The 15,004-nt window shown below is 31.1% G+C and overlaps 1 protein-coding gene across 1 annotated transcript; it reads left to right on the plus strand.

Annotated features, from left to right (window-relative positions):
- The first annotated feature begins 1,430 nt into the window (after nt 1-1,430).
- Nucleotides 1,431-3,872, plus strand: LOC141717580 (pectinesterase 3-like). Its single transcript, XM_074519721.1, has 2 exons — nt 1,431-2,779; nt 3,061-3,872. The coding sequence occupies exons 1-2, from the start codon at nt 1,711-1,713 to the stop codon at nt 3,738-3,740; spliced, it is 1,749 nt and encodes a 582-aa protein (XP_074375822.1). The 5' UTR covers nt 1,431-1,710; the 3' UTR covers nt 3,741-3,872.
- Nucleotides 3,873-15,004: the final 11,132 nt, after the last annotated feature.

A 15,004-nucleotide genomic window follows, 5' to 3' on the forward strand; every position in this document is an offset into this window, starting at 1 on the left:
AAAGAATCATGTTATGCATCGAAGGACGAAACACATTGATGTAAGGTTTCATTACTTGCGCAACTTGTCAGGAGAAGGAGCTATGCAGTTGGTTTTCTGTGGAACCAATGATCAGCTTGCAGACATTATGACCAAACCAATCAAGCTGGAACAGTATGTGAAACTCAGGAATTTGCTCGGAGTTCAAAGATTGGAAGGTTAAACTGATGCTGGTGAGCTTTTCAGTTTAAGGGGAGGAATTTGTTGGATTTGAATAAGTCAATAAATAGCCATGCTTAGTCATGCTTGTTTTTAGGAGATGACCTAGTCGTTTTGTTAGAGTTTCTGTTAGAGGTAGTGTCTGTTTTTATTCCTTATTTTTCTAGTTTATTGTTACTGAACGTTGTAAGGCTGTTATATAGCTGTAACTTGTTTCTTTGATTGAATAATACTGAAAACAGCAATTCTATTTGCTTTCAAGGTTTCTCACATGTTTGCATCCTCCAATCTTTGTTCTTTCATAACTCTTCAATCAATATCACATGGAACTGTAAGAGATTATGACAAATTGAAGCTCTAAATATTTCAAACAATAAATATCTTAGCACGAGATGAATTGAACCAAATCACATCACAACGTTAATATTGCCCATTCAAGAAATTCAATCCAATTACGAATTGATACATATGAATATCGGAAATTATTGATGATCGATTATGTCTTCCAAAGATATAAGAGCATTCACAATGTCATCCCTATCCTCGTCCCGAAAACTAACTATAAATAGTAAGTTCTTAAAAATTTTCTCATATTTATTTTACCTTTAAAAAATTTGCTACATCTCAATCCCCATCCTCATCTCTATATTCTTCTTTATTAATTCTTTATTCCACCTCTTTTCGCAACTTTAACTACTAACTATTATTTTATTATTTCTTACTTTAAATCTACACTTAAACTTGTTTAAAATATAAAATGGGGAATGAAACACAAGTCCCCAAATACGAGGACTCAAATATTTGTCGCTAAATTTTTTCTTAAAATGGGGAATCGGATATAAAATGATATTTAAGCTAAATTTCATAAATTTCCTAAATTATGGGAATTGGGGATAGATGGGGAATGAGATGTGAATGCCCTGAGGAGTTGTAATCTATTCTTGATACTCCCTCCGTTCCATTTACGTCACCAATCAGATTTTCACATTTTATTCAATTATATTAAATGAAATTGATAGTTACCAAAATAGTTGTATTACTTTTCAAAAAAATTAACATAATTAACACTTAAATTATCTTATCAACAGCAATTTGGGACAACAGTTCTGGGAAAAATAGGAAATGTGGTAACAATGAAAGGGACGGTGGGAGTATAAGATACCAATTTATAAATATTTTTTTATTAAATCTGCGATAAAACATAAAGAACGTGTGAGATAGGAAACAAATGGAGGGGTTTAGGCGTTTCCGCGTCAAATCTCGCTATTCCTCTAAAAAAACAACGTCAACCATATCTTTCAGGGCTGCCAAGTTTATACGGTAACAATATGCACCAAACAATATAAAGATAGGGTTATGGCGCTACATTGATTACATTCCAAGACAAGCACCATTATATTTAGTTCTACGTACTTCAGTTTTCATCACTTTGGTTTTTACAGTTAAAGTTTGTCTAAAAGCAGCGAAATAGGGTATAATTAGTTGGTTTGATTCGCGATTCGGGGCAGAAAAATGGATACAATCAAATCGTTTAAGGGTTATGGCAAAGTAGATCCGGCGGAAGAAGCAGCATTCCGTAAGAAAACACGCAAGCGTCTCATCATTCTCCTCGTCTCCGTCCTTGTCCTTGTTGTTATAATTGTCGGTGCCGCCGCGGGTACTATACTTCATAACAATAATAACAGCAAATCGTCCTCTAAACCTCCATCTTCTGCTACTAGTTCCGCTGCGGCGCTCAAGGCCGTGTGCAAAGTAACACAGTACCCTGATTCATGTTACTCCAGCATCTCTGCACTTAATCTCAAAAACACCACTGATCCGGAAGAGCTTTTCAGGATTTCTCTGCGCGTTGTTATGGATTCTATCCAATCTCTTTCGAGTACTTTGGCAGCTAAAAAGAATACTACTACTGCCAAAAAGGCACTTGAGGTTTGCCAAATTGTGTTGGACGATGCTTTGGATAGACTCAATGATACTCTTTCCTCTATGGAAGCAAGTGGAGAAGCAGGGCAGAAAAAGAATAAGATTTTGTCTCTAACGAAGCTCGATGATCTGAAAACTTGGCTGAGCACTACAATCACAGATCAGGAGACGTGCGTAGATGCTCTTGGCGAATTAAATGCCACTGCCTTGATAGGAGATTCCATGAACAAACCAGCTCAGCATGCCAGCAATAGTTTGAGCATTGTTGCCAAGATCCTTGGAGTACTTGCCAAATTCGACGTTCCAGGTAACCGGAGATTGTTGGGAATAGGCCACACTGCAGGACATGGATTTCCAGAATGGGTGTCTTCAGGTGACAGAAGGCTGCTACAAGAGGCTAATCCAACGCCAGATGTGACGGTGGCCAAGGACGGAACTGGGGATTGTACCACAATTGGGGAGGCTGTGGGGAAGATTCCAAAGAAAGGTATCAATAGATTTGTTATTTATGTGAAAGCAGGGGAGTACATGGAGAATAACATTCTGGATAAATCTATGTGGAATGTTATGATTTATGGAGACGGCAAGGATAAGACCATTGTTTCTGGAAACTTGAATATTATCGACGGAACTCTCACTTTCTCCACTGCTACTTTCGGTAAGATTTTATGTTTCATAAGTTCTTAATTTTTCAATAAAATCTGCTTTAGCTTCCTCCTACATTGTTTTCTAGTTTAGTGGTTAATATATACTTGTGTGACCAGCTACTACTTGTAATTAGCTTATTAGCTTGTACAGTTTTCAGCTTAGCTAAAATATTGGTTGAATGAACATGATTTAGTAGTATAAATTATACAATTTCATTATTCAATCGTGTATTAATCTATAGTATTAGTCTATAGTACGGTTAGTAATCGATTCTGATTTATACGTGTGTAGCTGCCGTTGGAAAAGGATTCATGGCAAAAGACATGGCATTCAAGAACACGGCAGGAGCAGAGAAGCACCAGGCAGTAGCATTTAGATCAGGCTCAGATTTCTCGGTATTTTATCGCTGCAATTTCGACGCATTTCAAGACACTCTGTATGCACATTCCAACCGTCAATTCTACCGGGAATGTGATATCACCGGCACCATCGACTTCATGTTCGGAAATGCAGCAGTAGTATTCCAAAACTGCAATATCCAGCCTAGACAACCGCTGGCAAATCAATTCGTGACAATAACAGCTCAAGGTAGAAAAGATCCGAATCAAAACACTGGCATTTCCATACAAAAATGTACCATATCTGCATTGGGCGAGGTGAATGCCCCAGTGTATTTGGGCCGGCCCTGGAAAGACTTCTCCACTACTGTCATCATGCAGTCCAATATTGAGGCAATCGTGAAGCCATTGGGCTGGATCGAGTGGGTGAGTGGTGTTGAGCCTCCCAGCACTATTCTGTACGCCGAGTATGAAAACACTGGGCCTGGAGCGGCCCTTGAAGGCAGAGTTAAATGGGCTGGTTACAGGGTACCCTTTACTGCGGAACAGGCCTCTAAATTTAGCGTCGAGAGTTTCATACAAGGAAGCACGTGGCTGCCGGCAACTAATGTGGTTTTCGACTCCACTCTTTAAATTTAGGATGATTTGGTGGGTGGTTAAATTTTATTTGTTTATATTATGTAGTTTGCTTATTTTTTTACAATGAATAGAAGCACACATGGTAGGTTGATAATATATATAAAAAAATTGGAATTCTCAAGTGCATCTGAATGAATTGCATAGGGATGGTCTCTACTTGTGGAGTTTTATTTTAATTGAAAATGAGAGAGAGAGATATGTCTCATGGTTACGTTGTTTAAATTATAATTAAATGGGACGTGAGTATTATTTTAAGACTGTCATGACATGAGTCATCCAGTACTAGATGTCAGATCCATAACAATATTTTAAAATAATAAAATAAAAAAGACAGTATTTTTAGTACATGTGAAATCAAATAAATATTTGAGGAGGATAAACGGTCATATATGTTTAGTTTTGGACATAGTTTAAAGGTTAATTATGTTAGAAAATGGAAAGTTTGAGGCATATTTTATATATGTTATTGATATGATTTCCGGAAGTTAACACTTGGAGCTTGTTTCTTGACATGAGGACTTAAACTTTCATATTTGGATCTAAAACATTTTTTTAATGAAATTCATGAATAAATTGTGACAAAGTTGCTTGTTTGAAATGGGTTATGGGGATTTTGTCACACATTGATATTGTAAAAAAAAAATATTGAGTTTATATAGCATCTTGTGTTAGTGTTGTTTACGACTACTAGCATAAATGGAATGCTTGTGTGGCCTAGTGTTAGTGGGAACTCTTATATTTTTCTTTTCTATTACAAGTTTAATTATTTATATTGATTATTTAATTATTAATATAAAATATATTGAGTAAGGATTATTTTAATCATACTCTGAATATATTTTATAATATTAATATTAAATAATCTGGATATAATATAAATAATAAGGAAAACTCATTTTGTTTACTTTTTCTGTTTTGTTACTTGGTGTATCACATCGAGTAAAATAGAAGAAGAGTAACTTGAGATGCCTATATATTGAGAGGTACACTTGAGATAAAAATGACACAAGTCTCAGGGCCTACCTCGCAAACATATATGAGTTGCATAGGTTTTTTGGGCAAACTGAGGTGCGAGTCGCCGTTGATCATTGTTGGTTCTGTGGCCAGATTGATCTGTTATTGTTTTATCCTGCAAGCGATATTGCTGCATTCCATCACAGCTTAAGTGGGGGGCAATAATCTCTTCAAGAACAGTCAAGTCCTCTTGAAGGGTTTGGCGACTCAGCTGTTGTGTTCTTCTTCTTATCAGAATTTGGAAAGCGATAAGAGATAAGTTTTCTTTATTTTCTTTGTCAATTACAGTCTTTATAGTTTGTTATTGCCTTCGTATTTTATTTCGTTAGTTGGTTATTTGTCATGTTCTTGTTATTATATATATAATTGCCCATTATTGCTGTGTAGTTAGAATTATACCCAACAAATTATCCATGGCCAACAACACCGACCGCAATATTATATTATAATTGACGTAATATTATAATGCAATAAATATATCTCATCCAACGATATTTGGAGAAAAATTTCTAATTTAAATTGGAATATGCTTAAGATAAATATTTTATCAATGAGATGGGCCTATCCAGCATAGGTAAAAGAATACAGGGTGCAATTGGCTAATATCTTATTTCACGGAAACATAAATAAACCAAATCACCACCACCGCAAGCATACATAAAAAGGGACACATTTCTCAGTTTTGTAACAATCAAAAACTCACATCTATAATAACCTAAAAAAATACAAAAATTACATTAAACTAATACTCTCAATGAGAGTTGACCCCCAAACCCTAGTTAGCCGCCTCAAAAATATTCCGATCTACTCCTTCTTCATCAATTAAGCCCTCTTCCTTTTCCCAAAATCACTTCCATCTTCTTCTCCCCCATCTAATAATCATTTTTTTTATTTTTCTTTCAATAATCATCCTTATTTTGTAAGGATTACTATTGTACCCAGTCTTTTTGGGTATTTTGTTTGTCCTCCTTTTGGAGTGGTTGTTTGTCCTCGTTTTTGGAGTGGTCCGTATGTTTTTGATATTTTTGACTTGTTGGTTTGTATCATTGAGAATGATTCAATTGGTGTTTCGGGGAGTCTTGAAAGCTCGCATCGAGTCTGAATCGGTGGTGAAAATCGCAAAAGTTCACCTTTCACAACGGAATATTGTTCATATTACGAGTGCATTTGTACCTCCAATCACTTCTGAACATTGGATTACAACTGGAATTAATTGTGTGAAAGTCAATTGTGATGCTACTGATTTTGGAAATGGTTTAGGATGGATTTTTTGGGAAACTATTGTAATCTTTTTTAGTTTAAATAATATTTATATTATGTATGTTAAGCGATCTGGAAACAAAACGACTATTCATTTAGCTTGTTTATTTGTTTGTCAACCTGATCGTATCACCAGTTTTGAGGTTTGTCCGAGCTGGATTAAGTCTTTTTGATGAAATACATAATATTTTGGCAAAAAAAACTCCCATTTATAATCAGAAATAATTCTTCACGCGTCTCTAGTTTAGTTTCACGATATATTCTTCTTCAAAGCCTGTAAAGTAACAAGTTACTAAGTTGAGTTATATTTATGAACGCGGCATTTCTTCCGACAACTCAGGCATATAAATTTTTTGTTGCATGAACATCGACGTGAACACAAATAAGTCCCTCTTTTTGGAAATGAAAAAAAATGTTTTAACAAAAATACTAAATATTCTTGATTTAATTACCGAAGAGCACAAAGGTAATCACAAAAATGTAATGTAAGGAGATATAAACGAACACAATTGTAATATCTTATGTCAGTCTCACATGGCTTTATATAAAATATATAATTTTTGCCGTAACCGGGATAGGGAAGTTTAAAAGATTTAAATGAAACGACTAAATTTTATCTGTTGATATGTATTGTATTAAATAGGTAACAAATTAAGGTATATGCATCAAAAAGATAAGAGTTTGTTAGTATATGAGTGTGATAAAATTTGGATATATACGAAAGTAGCAAATATAGATACGTGATTTCATGGACTGTCTTGTACTTATTAAATAAGCAACTATGGTACATGCATCCAAAAGACATGAGTTTGTTAATATATGAGTGTGATAAAATTTGGATGCTTACGGAATTGCAAATATAAATAGATGATTTTATAGACTGCCACGTGTGAGATTTTACTTTATATAAATATCAGATAAGATAAGATAAAATATTTATAAATATTAGAAACTTATCCAAAATTCACAAATATATGTTTTGTATTTATACATGTAGAGTTCGCATTTGATCAGTTCAGTTCAAAATCGGACCGACCAAATAGACCTAAAATCGAAATAATTTTTCTTCTTAGACCGAAATTTTGTTATGAATTGAACTGAATCGAGCCAAAATAATTTGGTCTTCTTCGATTTTGAACCGCATGAATTGTTTTTTTCCATAAAGAAAATTATGTTAAAAAATGAACAAATATATATATAAAATAATATATCATTAAATACTATGATATAATGAGTTATAACAGTTTATAAATATAATTATAAAATAAAAAATATGATTATTTTAAATATATATGTAAAATGTATAAAATAGAAAATTATAGCATTTATAATTTATTGTAATACTATATATATATATATATATAATTTTTATTGTAACTGAGACATGGAAGTTTAGAAAATTTAAATGAAATAATTAAATTTTACACGTTGATATGTCTTGTATTAAATAGGCAATTAATTAAGGTATATGCATCCAAAAGACATGGTTTTGTTAGTATATGAATGTGATAAAACTTGGATTCTTACGGAAGTAGCAAATACAAATTGTTAATTTTATAGACTCCCTAACATTAAATATGCAACTAATTAAAGTATATGCATCCAAAAGACATGTGTTTGTTAATATAGGAGTGTGGTAAAACTTGGATACTTACGAAAGTAGCATATATAAAAGATGATTTTATAAACTGTCACGTTGTATACGTGCGATTTTACTTTATACAGATATACGTTAAGATAAAATAATATATTTATAAATGTTAGAAACTTATCCAAAATTCACAAACATGTCATTTTGTTTTTATACATGTAGAATTTAGTATTTGATCGGTTCAATTCAAAATAGGGCCGACCAAACAGATCTAAAACCAAAATTAATTTTTTTTACTGAAATTTTTTATGAACATAACCAAATTGAATCATTTTTTTTATATCAAAAGAATCAATTTTTTTTCAAAAAAATATATTAAAAAATGAATCAAGATTTATAAAATCTAATATATCATTAAGTAATGTGATATTGAGAGTTATAAGTTTATAAATACAATTATAAAATGAAATTATGATGATAATGTTATATATATATGTAAAACATATAAAATATAAAAATTATAATCTATATTATATTATAATAGACGAATCATTAAAAATTTGGTAGTGGGTCGGTCGGTACTTACTGAAATTACTTAATTACCCTTAGTTAATTATTTTAATTCTAATTATTTAGTTGGTTGATCAGTCAATTTCACTTCTAATTGATATTATATTCAACTTCCTCTAACAATATAAGTTCTATTTCATATCGAACTCTATATCACTATTAATTAATATTAAAGTCAACTTCTTCCACAAATTTTAAATTATAATTCATATTTAGTTTTATATTATTCTAATTAATATTTCAAACAAAAATTAATTTAAACAAACTAAATATAATTATCGGGTTAAGACAAAATAAAAAAATTATTAATTCGGGAAAAAACTATACAATAGAATTATGATAAAAAAAGTAATATAGATAAGTCATCTAAGATTAAAAAAATTATACAATTGATCCAAAAATGACACAAAATTAAAATCAAAATATAATTCGACCAACCGAAACAAAATCATATATACTACCTATCCTGCTATCCATGCTAAAACAAAATTATCTTATTGATCCGGACATAAATAATTAGAATTAAACTAAAAATAATTAGTTGGATTTGGTCGTAGTAATGGGTTTCAGGAAAATAAAACAATCTTTGATACGGGATAAATCAAATTAATATCAGATTAAGCATAATTTGTATCTTATTAATATGAACCATAAATTAACTTTTATCTAAACATTATTATTATTATTATTATTATTATTATTAAAATACACATAAAAATGATAAATAAAAATGTATCGTTCAATTAGTACTATTGTCTTTTTCAAATATATTTTTTATAGTTTATCGATAAAGTAATAAACTCTCTAAAATAATATTTTTGTTAAGGTTTTAACATAATGGAGATATTGTTTTTTTACTCTCAAAAACTATAAAATCGCTATAATAATATTATTTTCCCCTGATATCAAGACTATTATCTTAAATTGGTTTAACTATTCTAAAAAAATTATGAACATATATGTGTATTAATATAATTATCATGAAGTCATATCTAGGGATGGCAATCGAGTCGGAGCGGGTCGGGTACTGCAAAATCCATATCCAAACTCGTAAATTTTATCCATACCCCAACCCGACCCGAACCCGAAAAATACCCGAAAATGAATACCTGAACCCGATTCATTGGATTTCGGATCGGATTCGGGTATACCCGAAACCCGATTTTTTTATAGGATATTTATACTTGAACCCGAAACCCGAACCTGAAATCTGAAAATTTGTATAATTATTGATATTGCAAGTGTTTGGAATTGAATACGCGACTTGAAGAGAAATAGTTTTAACGTTCCATCTTCAACCACTCCACCACATCATTAATTATATTATTATATGTATAGCTAATATTAAAAAAATTAACTCAATTGATACCCGATTTTTTAGATTTATTACTAAAAGATATTTTGTTAACCATATAATACTTATCACCCGTTTAAATGAATAAATAATTATATTTTATTAAACTTTATAATTAGTTAATTTTTAACATAAATATATAAATATATATTCTAAAAATTATATAATAATATATATAATGTATATTATAATATATATAATATTATAATATGTAATATATAAAATTCTAATATTATAATATATATATATATATAATAATTCAGGTTTTTTCGGATTTCGGGTTCGGATCGAGTTCAGATAGAATTTCGGATCGGGTTTCAGATCGGTATACCTAATATTAAAATTCAAATCCAAAAAAATTCGGGTTTAAAAATTAAATCCATGTCCAAATCCAAAAAATCGGGTTCGGTAAATCCAAAATTTTAGATTTCGGATCGGGTATCCATTGGATCGGATTATTTTGCCATCCCTCATATCATTTAAAAAAATAAATATAAAAAAAAATTAATGAACAAATTTAAGAATTCAATTTAAAATATTTTTTTAAAAATATATATAATATTAAAAACCCTACGTCATAAGTGGGCTACTATAATGCAAGTGTTACAAAGAGCGTTATATTAGCTAAGAAATTTTTGTCCTATTGTAACACCTCTGAATTAGTGTTACAATGGTTATAACGCTAGCGTTGCCGAGAAACGCCGGTGTTGCACAACATGTAACACCAACATCTGATGTTACGTTAGTTACATTTTTTAATTTTTAAAAATATTATCATATATTAGTATTAAAATTATATTATGGTTTATTTATTAATGAAAAATGTAATATATGATAAAAAAAATATAAAAATACATTGTTTATAAATAAAAAAGTTACTTTGTTTGTTTTTATTTAATTAATAATATTTTAATAACTAATTAAAAAGTTAAATATTTTTTTAAAAAAATGATGCACGTTTTACAAGGTGAATTATTGGGCGGCATTTGTAAACAACCTCTGTACATGATTCTTGTACATAATATGTGCTGATTTTATAAAATAAGTTATTTATTTCTCCAGAATAAGAAATACCAACCGTGTATATATTTAAGGAAAACTTAATGTGGTAAAATAAATAACATGGTAATTTTCATAAATTATTTTTTGTATCAATAAACATATTTATATCTTTAATTTTAATAAATTAATTTATTTGTTCCTAATAAGTTACAAAGAATCGAGAATTTATGGGGTGAATTATGGTGTGTCCTCATTGAAGATGTAGGGTGAATTCTGGTGTGTGATTTGGGAACTCTGTCTCTGTAGTCAACGGGTGTCCTCGTTGGGAGACTTCGGAGTATCCTGCACTTTGCACCCAAAAGTTTGGGATCACTTGTCCTGCAATCTGGTAGGGGCTCCTTATCCGGGGGATAAGGATGTGTCCAACATTTGGGATGAACCACGACTATACCCGCGTCAATGGATTCGAGAAATAGCTGGTAGCGGAGGGTTATACTTATCTTTGGCTAGGGAGATGCCTTATTCGTGAAGTCTGGAAGCCGCAGACGAGACTTGGACCTTTGTGGTTGGGCCTCATCGGCGGACATTCCTAAAGTTAGTATAAGACGGTTCCCAGTAGGTTTCCTACTGTTCACTAGGTTCCCAGTAAGTTAGTACAAGAGATCTAAGTCCATTAGGTTTCTTGTTCCCCAAGAACTATTTTGGCTTGATTCCCTATAAATAGGGATACGTAGGCAAATTGCAAGGGGTAAGAAGCAAGAGAGCAAAGGAGCCACCACTAACCTTAAGCAATCTCAGCCACCAATAATCACCACCGCCTAATACTGTTCATAAAATCCGACGATTACTGTTCACGATTTCCGACGAAGAACCACCATCACATATCTTATTTTCGGCTACGAAACTCAAATTTTGTTACTCCCAAATTCCTCCGTCAACAACGACTACGAGAGCTTACAAGTTTCAAGACCATAATTTATATTTTATAAATAAACCAAACCACCACCACCACAAGCATGACATAAAAAGGGACACATTTCTCATTTTTGTAACAATCAAGAGCTTACATTTATATTCAAAAATAATTCTTCATGCGCCTCGAGTTTATTCTCGTCATATATTCTTCTCGAAAGCCAACAAAAATGCAAAGTAATAAGTTACGAAGTTGAGTTATATGGACGCGATATTTCTTTCGACAACTCAGGCATAGAAATTTTATGTTGAATGAACATCGACGTGAAGACAAACAAGGCTCTTATCTTGGAAATGAAAAAAATGTTTTATCAAAAACACTAAATATTCTTTATTTGATTATCGATGTAAAATCCAGTTTTCTTTTATTAAATATATATGTTTATGTAAGTCTAGTGATTTAATATATACAAGTAGTAAAAATGTTAATGTGCTTTATATTAAAAAAAAAGAAAAAGAAAAAGTGTACCTAATTTGAAACGTTTCATTGTTTTCTTTACTTGGTCAAAAGCTGTTACTAATAGATAATATATGAGTTAAACTTTAAAAATACAGATATGAGTTAGTTTTGAAAATAGTGGAGGGTGATACTGATAAGTACGCGTTAACTTAGGAGTACAGTACGTTAGATTTGTAAATAAATAGATGTAATTTAGTTCATTTGTTTCTTGCACAGCTCTCTTCTTTCTCAGGTACTTTTCTTTTCTCTCGATTTTCTTTTCAACCTCTCTTCTTTCTCAGGTACTTTTCTTTTCTCTCGATTTTCTTTTCAACGAGTGTGTTTTAAGTTACTCATTGTTGTACTGTATTCATTTATGTAATGGTCAAGTTATTTTTAATACTTAATATATGTGCTTGTTGATTTACATATTTTATTATACATTGATATTTTGTTAAATACTTAATGCTCTGTTTAAAAGTAGTCTTTAATTTTAAATAGAATGATTTGTGAAAAGAAATATTATGTACATGTGATATTTCTGGTTAACTCCTTTTATATGATTTTGTTAAATTATGACGTTAACGTGATAAATGTGAAAATAGTTAATTATTTGTATTATTTTTATAAAAGATTGTTAATATGTAACTGTTTATTTATTTTATGAGATATTATTATTAGTATTTTTATTATTATGTTAATGACATATGTGATAATTTTATTCTCTTTTATAAGTCTCTGTTTTTGTTAGTTTTATTTTTATAAATTGATCAATCATTTATTCATTCTAGAAATTTTTAATTATATTTTATTAGTATATGTACATACATGTTTATTTTATTTTTTATTTTACTTATGTGTATTTTTAGAAAAATGGTAGTAATAGTATTAATTGACTTGTATAATTTTTAAAAAACTCATTTAGTAAATTTTTGTTAGTATAATATTTCATTATATTTAGTTTTTTTATATTATCTTGTTGCCTGATTTTGTATTGCAACACATGTTATTTTATAATGTTGGCTGATTTTGTATTGCAGCTCTCTTTATATGTTATTTTTATTGCCTGGTTTTTATTTTAGAGTCCTTATTTTGTGTATATATAATTTTATATATATTATCTTTTGCCTGGTTTATGTTTTAGAGTTCTTATTTTGTGTATATATAATTATATATATATATATTATCTTTTGTCTGGTTTGTGTATTAGAGTGTATGAGGATAATTAATTATGTTTGTTTTTAATAATAACTACATAGGTTGGATTTCTCCGCGTGAAATGATAAATTGTTAAAGTGGTTGTCAGTTGTTAGGAATATATGTGCATTAGTTTGATGATATGTTTAACAAAACACTTAAGTAGAAATCTAGTGTTTGTAGCCTCAACGGATAAGACCACTTTGGCTATCCGTTGATGGTGTAGCTTTACTTAGAAATAAGTCTAGTGTTGTAGCACATTTGAGTCTCTGAATTTGAGATATAATTCTTAAATGTTGAGGGAAATTATAAGTCATGTTGACTACTAAAGGATATGCAGATAGGAAGGCCAATTGTAAATATTTCATGCCTTGTAATTTTGTATAAATGAAATGGTGTCAACAGATAACTTAAAGACCTTCAACGGATGAGAAACAAAGCTTCAACGGATGTCTCTAAAGTTTCAACGGATAACATCCTTCAACGGATGAGTGCATCAACGGATAGAGCTTCAACTGCTAACACATCAACGGATAAAGCCATCAACGGATGAAGGCTTCAACGGATGTTCTGTTAAATAGCAGTTGACAAGTGGTAGTTGTACCTACAAACAGAGGCACATGGGTTGACAGAGACAACTGAGATGTGGTAGCCTATTTCAGGAACATCAGAAAAAGCAGCTGTTCTACTCTAGCATAAAGAGGCAATAAGTCAACAATGCACTGGAGTAAAAATGGAGAAGAAACAAGTGGATAACTTATTTTATTATTGTACTTTTTATCTTTGTCTTCACTTGTAAACTTGGTGTTATATAAACCAAGTAGCAGCTAGTAATTAGAATAGAATTTTTCCAGAGCTGTTTAGAAAAATCTTGAGAAAAATTATCTAGTTTGTACTAGGATGCAGCTGTGTTCAACTTCTTGAATCACAGATTTTCTGAAATACCATCTCTGGTGGAACAACAAATCCACCAGAAAAGTTTTTAAGGTCTGTTGTGTTCTGTACTTTTGTGCTTGAATATATATCTGTCTGTATTAGCTTAAAGCAATTCACACACTTGTTTATCTTAAACACACAGCCTTTGAAACTGCTCAAAACTTGAAAAAGTTTTGAGATTTACATTCAACCACCCTTCTGTAAATCTCATTGTTAGTTCACTAGGAATAACAATTGGTATCAGAGCAGGCTCTTGACATACAAAGAGTTTAAAGTTCTTGAAAACTAACAAAGATGAGTAAGAAGGATATTGGAGTAAAAATCCCAGTTCTTGACAAAGACAGTTATCACCATTGGAAGGTGAAAATGCACCTTCATCTACTCTCCCAAGATGAAGGTTATGTAAACTGCATTGAGAATGGTCCTCACATTCCCCACAAAGTAGCCACAGTTGCTACAACCACAATTGTTGTTGGTCAATCCATTCCAAAACCTAGAGCAGAATGGACAATGAAAGACACAGAAGAAGTTCACAAGGATAAGAAGGCTATGAACATTTTGTTTAATGGTCTTGACAAGGATATGTTTGATAATGTGATAAATTGCACAACTGCCAAAGAGGTTTGGGACACAGTTCAGCTACTGTGTGAAGGTACAGAACAAGTAAAAGAAAACAAAATGCAGTTTCTCATTCAACAGTATGAGTATTTTCATTTTGAAGAAAATGAATCTTTAAATGACACATTCAATAGATTCCAAAAGTTGTTGAATGGACTAAAGCTGTATGGTAGAGTGTACCAGGTGAAGGATTCAAATCTTAAATTTTTAAGATCCTTGCCAAAGGAATGGAAACCCATGACTGTCTCCTTGAGAAACTCTCAAGATTATAAGGACTTCACTCTTGAAAGATTATATGGAATCTT

Source organism: Apium graveolens, chromosome 4, assembly GCF_009905375.1.
Source record: "Apium graveolens cultivar Ventura chromosome 4, ASM990537v1, whole genome shotgun sequence".
In the NCBI taxonomy this organism is placed as follows: Eukaryota; Viridiplantae; Streptophyta; class Magnoliopsida; order Apiales; family Apiaceae; genus Apium; species Apium graveolens.